General features: G+C 39.6%; 1 protein-coding gene and 1 long non-coding RNA gene across 5 annotated transcripts; one reads left to right on the top strand and one right to left on the bottom strand.

The window, feature by feature from the left end:
• The first annotated feature begins 2617 nt into the window (after nt 1-2617).
• LOC149987248 (uncharacterized) lies at nt 2618-9176 on the top strand. The gene is made up of 3 exons (XM_090245134.1): nt 2618-5136; nt 5260-5630; nt 5894-9176. The coding sequence occupies exon 1, from the start codon at nt 3203-3205 to the stop codon at nt 3773-3775; it is 573 nt and encodes a 190-aa protein (XP_090101260.1). The 5' UTR covers nt 2618-3202; the 3' UTR covers nt 3776-5136; nt 5260-5630; nt 5894-9176.
• LOC141044628 (uncharacterized) lies at nt 5810-9361 on the bottom strand. Of its 4 annotated transcripts, none has more exons than XR_016498907.1 (6): nt 9106-9361; nt 8285-8441; nt 7958-8040; nt 7655-7693; nt 6454-7188; nt 5810-6241 (listed from the first exon to the last, which is right to left on the bottom strand). It is a non-coding gene; the product is annotated as an uncharacterized LOC141044628 (long non-coding RNA). The 4 variants fall into 4 exon arrangements; XR_016498906.1 differs by having other exon boundaries at nt 6454-6827; nt 7106-7188; nt 8285-9359; XR_016498905.1 differs by having other exon boundaries at nt 8285-9359.
• Between the last annotated feature and the right edge of the window lie 2003 nt (nt 9362-11364).

Raw genomic sequence — 11364 nt, 5'->3', positions numbered from 1 at the left:
GTGGCCTCAAATGTGGAAGGCAGTCAAAGATTTTGTACAATCATGTGATGTTTGCTCAAGATCAAAAAATCCTCGTCATCGAGCCTTTGAACTTCTTCAGCCATTATCCATTCCAGAACAACCATGGTCTTCTGTTTCTATGGACTTCATCACGGATCTTCCAATCTCAGGTTCTTATGATTCTATATTCGTGATAGTAGATCATTTTACCAAGATGGCACATTTTGTACCATGTACAAAATTTATCACAGGTGAAGAAACAGCTAAGTTCTTTCTTGACAATATCTATCGCTATCATGGATTACACAAGGATATTATATCAGATAGGAGAACTCAATTTGTATCAAGAATTGGCGGAGTCTTTTCAAGATTTTAAAAGTGGATATAAAACTATCTTCAGCATTCCATCCTCAAACTAATGGACAAACGGAGCGTATTAATCAAGTTTTGGAGCAATATTTAAGATGTACCATTAACTACCAACAAGATGATTGGACAACTCTTTTGCCATTGGCAGAGTTTGCTTACAATAACACGGTACATTCTTCTACAAAACAAACACCTTTCTTTGCTAATTATGGTTATCATCCACAACTTGATACTTTTGACTTTTCAAAAGTTGATAATCTTGCTACAAAAGATTTGGCAATTCATTTATCAGAGCTACATGCAACGATGAAGGCGTAGTTAAAAGAAGCTAAAGAACAACAAAAGGTCAATGCGGATGTCTATCGAAAGGAACAACCACCATTCCTCTTAAGTGATAAGATATGGCTACTTTGTCACAATATCAAGACGACTCATCCTTGTGACAAGGTGGACTATCGAAGGCTGAAACCATTTTCTATTTTTGTACAAATCAATCCAGTTGCATATCATTTACATCTACCGGAGTCAATGAAAATCCATCCAGTATTCCACGTATCTCTTCTTGAACCATACAAGACAGTGGACATACCAAGAAGACGACAAGCTCCACCTCCTTTTATAGAAGTAGACAATAATGAAGAGTTTGAAGTAGAAGAAGTCTTAGATTCAAGGCGGCGTTGAAATAAATTAGAATATCTTGTCCATTGGCACGGATATGATATTAGTGAACACACATGGGAGCCAATAAAGAATCTTGCAAATGCAGTAAAGGCGGTGGAGGCTTTTCATCGACGACATCTATCAAAATCAAGATGAAAACCTTCTTTATAAAAGAAACATCTAGACAAGATAACATTCTACTTTCAATCCTTGTTTGTATCTTCTTTGTAGTTGTGACAATCAGGAGATGGAGAACCAATAACCAGTGGATTCGACTCAAGAGCCTTCATTTGTTGACCTATTAGACGAGACATTACGATTGTCACAACCTTCAAGATGACGCAATCGAGATGAAGACCTTCAAGAATGACATGTTCTTCCTCGAATGGATGGCGAGATACAACACGTTTGGTATCACGATTTGGGAAGGGACTCCTGATGTTTGGTGATTTTGCTAGAAGTAGGAACAAGTCCTGATGGTGTTCCAAATATTCTATTCGAAGGAAGTTATGAAGGCCTCAACAATGATCAAATAACTGGGTGGTCTTCTTGCCCTGGTATGGGACACTACCGATGGTTGAGAGGCCTTATCAATCATCTTCGAAGAGAACAAAGATCAAAGTATGTGGCGAATACAATTCGTCACATCATAGATTTCCTCAATATATGATGACCACTCCTTGTGGAACTCGTTCCTAGAAGGGGGGATAATGTCAAGGACATATATAGTCAATAATATGCTCTTTCCAACAGTTTTTTATTTTATTTTACTATGAAGAGGAATCAAGAAAGGCATTACAAAGATCAAAACATCTCTAAGTAACTACCTAGCAAGAAGGTCTATGCAAAGAGCACTTGCTCTCCCGCTTGGAATTCATGGTTAGAGAGGTGTAGGTATTGCTGTCAATGGTTCCTAATTGTGGATTCTAAGGCTGCCCATTCCTCTCTTTACAAAGGAAGCCTCAAAAACACCCACAGTAGTGTGGTAGTCTACAGCAAAATTTTGTGTCGACATGCGACAGAGCGAGTTTTGAATACCTCCGCAAGTTCCCATGAGTAAGACTCTCGAAAATGACAACAATGTTTTAGAACCTGTATTGGATCGGCAATGGGCAGAGTATAGGGTGGCAGAAGGATGAGGCCTCGGAACAACGTATGTTGTCGACCTACCGAAACGGGTGTGCATAATCACAGTAGCTAAAGGATAGCGGGAAAAAAAAAACACGCTACACTTGTGCTACGGAAGGATTGACTGCCTAGTGTGGGACCTCAGCCAATTTTAGTGGCCAAATCAAATATCACTCATGCAGTACACGGTCAAGATGGGTCGATACCACCTCCAGAAAAATACCATCTCCAATGTAGTAACCCACAAGTGGGAAGGAGTTCCACCGTCGCATTTTAAGCTGAAGTGGGCCAATGTGTGGGATGCGAAACGGGTCAAGAAGGAAGCAGGCCTCATGTGGCTAACTTAGCATAAAGCACGGTAGCAATAAATGCGTGGAGAGGCAAGTCAAACAAAAATGTCGATCAATGTCTGGTTTGCTTACTAGAAATTAGAGAGACGGTGCTTTACAGATTCTGAGAGTGTAAGTTTGTAGTCAAAGCGTAGCAATGGACGTTCCACATCGTCAAACTACTCGCCACCTCTGTGGCACAAACAGATTAGCGGAGAAGGATTACCAATGATAAAAGGCAAGATAATGACCAACGCCACAAGCACTCTAGACACATTTGGTTGTTGATTAGAGAGTTCACAATGTGGGTTTTATGGGTCAAGCAAAACGACGCTGTGTTCAACAGCGTACATTGGAGAGAAGAACAGTTGTTCCAGAAATTATGATTGCAACTCCTCGAATATGGCCGGAATGCATGGCTCAAAACACAACTTCTCATCAAACACAAATTCCTACAAGCAGCAGTGCATCTACAAAGGTTTAGACAACAATGGTGCATGAGCCAGGTCCTGGTGACGTAGCAACAGTCTAAACCAACGTAGAAACTAAGTTGGCCCAGAAGTAACTTTAGACTACTAAATAGTCAGCAGTAATTTACTACCCTGACTGGACCGGGTTGGGGTCATGTATAACCTTTCAGCAAAAGAGGAATAAACTCTATTTGTGTCAATAAATAAATAAATAAATAAATAAATTGGAGCCTTGGAGAAGGCGCCATGGGAGCACGGGATCTGTGCATAAGAACAGAATCTACAATAGATACTGGGAACCCAAGGGGGATGGCAACCAAAGGTTCTCCTTCGTTTCCGTTCCCTCGTCTCCGTCGCATTCCCCGTCGCCCACAGCTCCGGTGCTGGTGGTATTACAAAGGAAGAGATAGATGCATCTTGGTGTGTGTTAATTTGGTGTGTGTGTATGTGTGTGTGGAGGGGAAGGGCTGGGGAGGTGAGAGAGGGGTGAAGGCCAGCCATGACTTTCACGGCGTTTCTACGACTGACGCCGTGAGGGCAGAGCCAGCAGATTCACTCGTGCCTGCGTTTCCGTCCGGACAGATCACGCGTCAAACAGAAGCTTCAGCAGCCAATGGATCTGCAGCGCAGGCAGCTTGGGAATCAAGACAAACGCCTCTTGCACTGATCAGATCTCAGCTTCACACCTGGAGGAAGAGGGAGAGAGAGACACACACGCACAGAGATGAAGAGTACACCCACCACCACTCTTCACTCCGAGTCCTTTCCCCCTTCTTATTTGCTGTGGGGGGATGGGAAGGTTTTGTGTACACCCCTTAGCCATAACCGAACTGGAAGCAACACCCCACCAACCTATCCTCTGCTACGAAAGCCCTCGTAATCTCACACTTGGGAGCCACTGGGGTTGAAGCTGGAAGAACCGCTAAAACCCACTAAACAGATTATGATTTCTTTCTCCCCTCCTCAGATAAATTGCAGTAGAAATTTAAACGGAAAAAAAAAAAAAAAAAAAAAAAGGATAAGAAAAAGAAAGGAGGGAGGGAGGAAATGAAGGAAGATTTCGCAGTACTAAACAGAGCACCACCCCCACCCCCTCCCGAGGTAATAAGGTGCATGTGAGCCTGGCTTGACAGTGTTGTGCAAATCATTAGACGAAGTTCAAGTTATGCTCCTTGTTAACCGAATTCCAGAGGAGGGAAAAGGGAGAAAATACAAAAATAAAAAACACAAAAAATAAAGAACACAGAAAAAGGAGGAAAAAAGAAGCCGGGGGAGAGGACGGGTCACGGCATTGATGGCGGAGGAGATGAACGTGGGGAAGGGGGCTGTTGCACGTGAGAGGTGGGCGTCTCCACACGCGGGAGGGAAGTAAAGCACCAGCAGCAACATGAGCACACCCACAGTCAGTCACAGCAGTAGTCCTCGACTCCCTCCCTCCCTCGTGTGGTCCAGCCCAGCTCTCTGCCCCCACCTCCTCCCTCCTTCTCCCTCCTCCTCTCTCTCCCCTTCTCTCTGTCTTTGGCCGTGCGCTTCTCCTTCCTCTTCCCTTTCCCTTGCCTTGCCTTCTCACCTGTCCATTTTCTGTTTTATATTTTAACTGAGCCCTCACGCCGAATTACCTGCTAAGTCTTGTCGACTGTACTCATCATCACTCATGGGTCATCACTGTTGGCCTTGTTCCAGATGCCCGTCAATCATTGTCACCCCTTCGCGCTTGCATGCATGGCATTAACTTGGGCCTGCTGCTGCCACTCCTGCCACGCTGCATTCTTCCAGATCGATGGCGTGCACTACAGTATGCCAAGGTTTGTATGTGTGCGTCTCCCTACTACTACTACGTAGTATCTCGGAATACTGTAGACCTAATCGTCTTCATAATCATGCTTGGTTTTGAATTGGGGCGTTCGAATATGCCCCTCGAGATGCGAGGAAGGTGATGAATGTGAGCGTGGCTGCGTGGGGACTTGGAACGGGTAGTTGCTGCGCTTGGCTCTACCTTGGAGTCGAGAAAAGAGGCGGATTCCAACATTTGAAAAATTGAAACGTTCGATGAGAAAAAAAAAAAAAAAAAAAAACAATTTGAGAATGAGCCTGCATTCGCTGAGTAGTTATTCGAGACTGTGTACTCACTCAAAAGGTTGTTGAAGATCCTTGAATTCATACTTTGAACCGAATTTCAGGTACACGTCTTCAGAATTTGTTGATTGAAGTCATAGCAAGCAGTTACTTAGGTCATGAATCATCACACTATCTTTAGTTATACCTGCATTAACTGTTTCGGGCACCACTTCATTTGTGCACAGGACGAAGCTGTTTGCTTCTTGCTCACCCTGAGTCCATGTCCTCTCAACTTCTGAACCGCACTCAAGGGTAGACATCAAATTTCCCCATTTGGAAGTGAGGAGAAAGCATGCCGCACATCAGAAGATTCGTAACGCTGCTTAGAACAAAATCAAATGCAATCACTCGCTCAACTTGAAAATACAGGGGAGGAAGGAGTGCAGCTCGGGACTGGAAAATGGGAAGGGCGTATTAGCATTTTCATTACTAGAGACTATACAAAAGCTAAGTTGATTAGCTGACCCCTGAGGTTGAAGCGCCAAAGGCGTTTTCTAAAAAGACAAACAGTCTACCAAAGAGAATCTGCCAGTCACACAGTTAGGTGTTTTTTCCTGTAAGTTTTTCTCCTTTCACGAGTTTTTGGCTTTCCTAAAATCTAGTCCAGCTTTAAAAAATCCTTCCAAAAAAAAAAAAAAAAAAAAAAAACTCTAATACAAATGTAAACTGACAGCTACATTTAATCAACCGACAGCAGTGCTGCAGTGCATTTCATGATAGTTCATGCAAAATTAATTATTCCAGTTGGATGAACGCATATAGAGAAAACAGCAGTGATAACATTTACATTTTGGTTTATGTTCGACTTCAACCATGCAGAATTTGCAGGCCTACCAACTTCTCAAATATCGAATGTGAGAAATTTCACAAATCGACTATACAACACCTTCGAAAGGAGCCATTTATGTTCAGATTATTTTTGAAGTGTTACTTGTGGTGCCGAAGAGACTATAATATTTTATAGTTGATAACAATGCTTCTAAAGTTATCTCTTTAGTGAAACCGCAGGACGGATGCAAATCTCCAGTGTTGAAAATTTAATGTTCAAGAGACCCCCATCAAACAATTGAACATATTTGAAGTCGACAACATCCGACGATCTGCAGTTAAATATTGCTCTCCAAAGGGACCACTTTGGAGAAATGTGACACGTGTCCAGGTCGCTTTCTACAACAATATCCGGTGACAAGTAGTCTACGTTAGAACCTTACATTTTGCTTGGGTTTCAAAAATTGCATGCATCGTCACTACATTAAATGACATTAACACCTACCCAGTGAGAAAATGGTGCCATTTCAAAGACAGAAAAAAGAAGTACAGAAAAAGAAGAAAAAATAAACAAAAGGAAGGAGAACAGAGAAAAAGCATGAGATACTCACTTCTAATGTCAACTGCTTGTTCAAAACACGAGTTGCTAGGTGATCGGAACCTCGAGATCACCACCAAGAAAGTTCCATTATGAAAGCATTTATTTAAAACTGCTTCCAATACTAGATATAAATGCTCCACAAAATAATACAAAAGCTCCCAATTCAGCACCATACCCCAAACTCCATGTTTGTGAAGGCCTGAACAAAATCCACCATCTGTGTTCTGGTTCAGAGTTGCTGTCGTTCATTGTCATCATTTGTAGCGAAGTTTCTCAAGAGCGCCCTATGTTGAAGATTTATATTGATCCGCCCTTCACAGCTTAATCAGCAAATCGTTCCAATAAGCTCAGTGCTTTATCCGTTGCTGAGTCAACCACTCCAACCTGCTAAGTATGAAGGAGCAGCTCAGTAGTAAACAAAACATGATCCACGCAACTCAAAACTGTATCAATAATTACTGACTATCAAGTTGAGCCCCAAAAACTTAACAAACCTGGACAAAATTGAAAGTTTCCTCCCCGCAAAAAATACACGACAATCAAAGAATCAACGGCAGTATGATTCGATTCGGATCCGAGGCACCTATCAATTTCTAAAGATTATTCTGAGGAGATAAAATTTAAAAAGATGGAAGAGTTTGTTCAAAAAATAAAACCACGACCAGACAACATTGTATAGCTGTAGATAAGCTAAGTAAGGGCAATTCGCTCCTCCATATCCACAGCATAGGAAGCTTTCATGCTCCTGGAAGAAAATAAGTAACAGTTCAAACGTAATTTTATTAATGAATGAAATCTACATGAAATTCATCAAAAAACTTCTTCAAAGTTGTCAACATATATTTAATTAATTCTCGACTTGAAACTACACATCAATCTCGTCACACTTTTAAAGTAATTTCTAGTAAATGCCAACAACCTTTCAACCGCTTCTTGAGACAGTCTATGCTAACCAAATATGGGAATAATATACACAGCCATCACGACCTAGTTGCTTCAGGATGTGAATGCTCTTGTAATACGGGTTGGGTTTCTTGGCAATGATAGCTGCATCCCTCTTAATTACCTCTCTAGATGTAAACTTGATTATGCTGCATGCATTCTACGATGTGAAGAAACAATCGAGTGTCATCATATTTTCAGCAATGCCAACATAGTTCAAGAGACAAAAATGCCTGGCGAATCGTACACCTGTTCACTGATACTAGTACCTCTGGAAAAGATCCTTGATTAAGATGGTTGTAGACGAGCTGCAGCGCAGGTGCATCGTCGTTTAATGAACTATCCATTCCTCCCATAACCGAGAAAGCATGACACAAAACCTCTAATCCACATATCACAAAAGCTGTCCCAGTAGGACTGAAAAGTACTGAATAAACTGCAGTTACCTACCCTATACCCTCAAAAACGAAATCTTGAGACAGTAACACAAGTCAGGCATGCAATGTGCATTGTCAAATGCCTTTGAAGGCGTGGCTCAGAAAAAATATAGCAAATGCGGATATCCTCTCAACCTTTGAATAAGTCTTCTTGAGTTGCGGAGGTGACCAATTCCAGTAGAAGTGCAGGACAAACTCACAGCTGCATCAACAGGGCCCTGTGAAATCAAGCCCTGTCTTTTTCAGTCGGCAGCTGCAAGTGTTCAATTGCCTTGAATTTGAAGTACATGGTTAGAAAGAAGCAAATAATGGTGATTTTTCTTTTCTTCTTTACAACGAATGTGTCATTCACACTATTATTGTCATATTTCCTCCCAATTCTAATAAGTGAAATTACTGTATCTGAAGGTCCGGTATCTGCATTTTTCAGCACTTCTGCATCGATGCATGTGAATACTCTACCATGAATAGGCTGACGGGCAACCCGTTACGCCCTTCTCATTTAGGCGAGAGCAGTCTGCCACAGCTGCCTCGTCACACCGTTATCATACACACTCCAAACAGCTTTATTTGCTGCTGCTTATCTTGCAAGAAAATGCACCCTTGACCGTATGAAGACCTGTAAGCACATCTAAGACGTATTTAATCTTTAAAATAACCCGCTAGGACAGCCTGAACTGCTGGGAAGATTCTAGACCCTGTTCTAGCATTCGTCGAATTTGCTGCAAACCACAACTACCACAGTTTGTGATCTGATGTATCGCTGTTAAAAGTTAAGGTCCACATACAAATGTATCTTCCTTTAACAGCAGAAATCCAACAATTCCATTCAACTTATGCTTACTTGAATTTCTAGAAATCAAAACAGTTAAATATCTCTCACGACATGTTCTATAAAAGCATCTCATAACAATTGGCTGCATAAGCCACCAACATGACAAAATGTGCCCGCATGAGGGAAGTACTGGCACTCTAGAGCAACAATCATAAAGACGATCTCTCAATTCAGAATTTCCACACAAAAAAAATTGCGGCTCTGTTCATCACAGCCGCAATGCCGGATCAGAGCCATCCTTCAAACCCAAAACGCTCACCCCCAAGCAAGAAAACTCAGGACATCAAACCCTGGACACTTTACCTGCTACAAAAATCCATGAATCTGAATGATTAAATTATTCTGCGAAAAAAATCACGTAAACAAAACTCAGCATACGGCAGCATCTGAGAAAAACGAGAGACCAAAAGTGCGCCAACAGTGCGTGCCCATGCCAGAGTTCCACCACCTCAGAAGCCGGGACATCGACGCATAGTCACGGCTCTTCAAATCACCAGTTCGTCAAATAGAACCAGCTCCTCCGCCTGGGAAAAAAATCTACCTCCCCATACACATTCACAGAAGGAAAAGGGAAACAAAATTGGTTGCTGCAGTGCCAATGTGTATGTCCATGCGAGGGGGTGCGCATCCGAAGCACTTGCATTGCATGCCCCGCACAGACTCTGCCTAAAGGCACAGCCTCCGGACGTTCATACACTACGGGGTGCGGCCCTTTCAACGAATGTCGTCCAACTCAGGTGGATGTACCGTGCTATACGTTCTGCACTGAGTGGATGATAGGCATCGAACCTTCACCAATATTATAACAAAAAGTGCACACCATACAAAGCACCATAACAATGAGCAATTTCACTAATTTCAATTGTTCAATAGATATAGGGAGTTGTTAAAGCCACATCCCCAAATCATGTGATGATTAATTTTGGAGATAGGAAACAAGGATGGGGATAGGAAATAAGGCAGTGGAATTGAGAATAGGGAGAAGAGGGATATAGAATAAGAGATGGAGATGGACGGAATCGATCATGAGATGGTAATGCAAGATGTGGCTTTAACAACTCCCTATATATATATATATATATATATACAAATATATATATATATATATATATATATATATATATATATTTCTTTTTTATGTTTTTAGACATCCATAATATAATAGAATTTTTTTCTTATAAATTTTCTTAAAAATTATGTTAAAATCACTAAAAATTTATTATTTTTTAAAATATAAAAAAATGTTATCTTTTCATGATATACAAATATATATATATATATATATATATATATATATTTCATTGTATGTTATATTTTTAGAATATACTTCTCCAAATATTAGCTAATTTAGTTGTTGAAGTAAATAAGAAACATCTTGCCAACAACACTAAATAAATGTATTATTTCCATTGATATTTAATTTTTAAATTTTTATATATTTTTTATTAAAATTTTCTTAACATTTGTTGAATTTTAACCTAAAAAATTAAAATATTGAAGTTACTTTGTTACAAATGCATGTCTTTTTATAACACACACACATACATACATATATATATATAATATTTATATTAAAATAAATTTATATTCAAAATATTAATTTAAAAATAAAATAACTTTATTATATTTTATTAATAAAAATATTCCTATATATATATATATATATATAAAAAATTGATAAAAACACATCTCAATATTATTAAGGCCACATTCCTCCTTACCATTTCATAATTGATTCTATCCACCTCTATCTTTGTCCTCTATTTTCAATTCCTTATTTATGTTTCCTCCCCTCATTCCATGTTCTCTATCTGTTTTTCCATGTTCTTTGTTCTAATCCTCCTTTCCATTCTATTTCCATTCCCAACTTGAGATCTTATTCTTATTTGTGCTTCACCATATTGATTGCTTGTCTCTTTGGTATTAGTGGGTGATTTAGAATCTAATGTCTCTATTAGTTGGAATATGCCATGTTAAGGCTTAAAGAACACTTTTCAATCATTTACTTGTTTTTTTCAATCAACTTAAAAGCGCAAGCTTGCACATTTGCACATGCAACCTTAAGAACATTACTTTTGTCATTCTTCACAAATGCAATTTCTTCTTTTCATAGAGGTGGTACTTTTCCTATTTGATTTTGCTCTAATTATTGCCTCTTTGTCTAGGCCCTCGTTGGTATAAACAACATATCTTATCTTTGAATAAGTATCAAATCATTCCATTGTCAAACTAGTCTTGTATAGGACATAATATATCATCAAATATTTTTGTAACACATAATTTTTATATAATTTGGAAGTCAAAGTCTCAATATTCAAAAGCACTATATATACAATCAAACTTCGAAGAAGTTGAATTCAAAGTCGAGTAAATTTGGTAGCTATGGAGTTGTTGCAAGTTGCAATTAATACTAAGCTTGAAGATCTTCAAACATTGCTTGTCCAAGAAAGGTTGAACAAGTTGGACTGAGTTGGAATTATAAACACCTTTAACTTGATGACTATTATTGCGAAAAGAATGCAGTGTGATGTTGGCAAGAATCAAGGTCCTTAAGCAAATGTCAATGCTATAGTGGATCAACAGATGAAAACGACCATCATCAAAGATGACATCTTATTGTCACGGACATATGGATGTAAGCTAGTAATTACATGTATAAATAGATAGAAGTAAATAAAAGTAGGTAAAAATAAGTTAATTCTATAAT

Source organism: Physcomitrium patens, chromosome 20 (assembly GCF_059467195.1).
Source record: "Physcomitrium patens ecotype Gransden chromosome 20, ASM5946719v1, whole genome shotgun sequence".
NCBI lineage: Eukaryota > Viridiplantae > Streptophyta > Bryopsida > Funariales > Funariaceae > Physcomitrium > Physcomitrium patens.
Note: the sequence above shows the minus strand (reverse complement) of the source record. Positions and strands in the feature narration are given on the sequence as shown.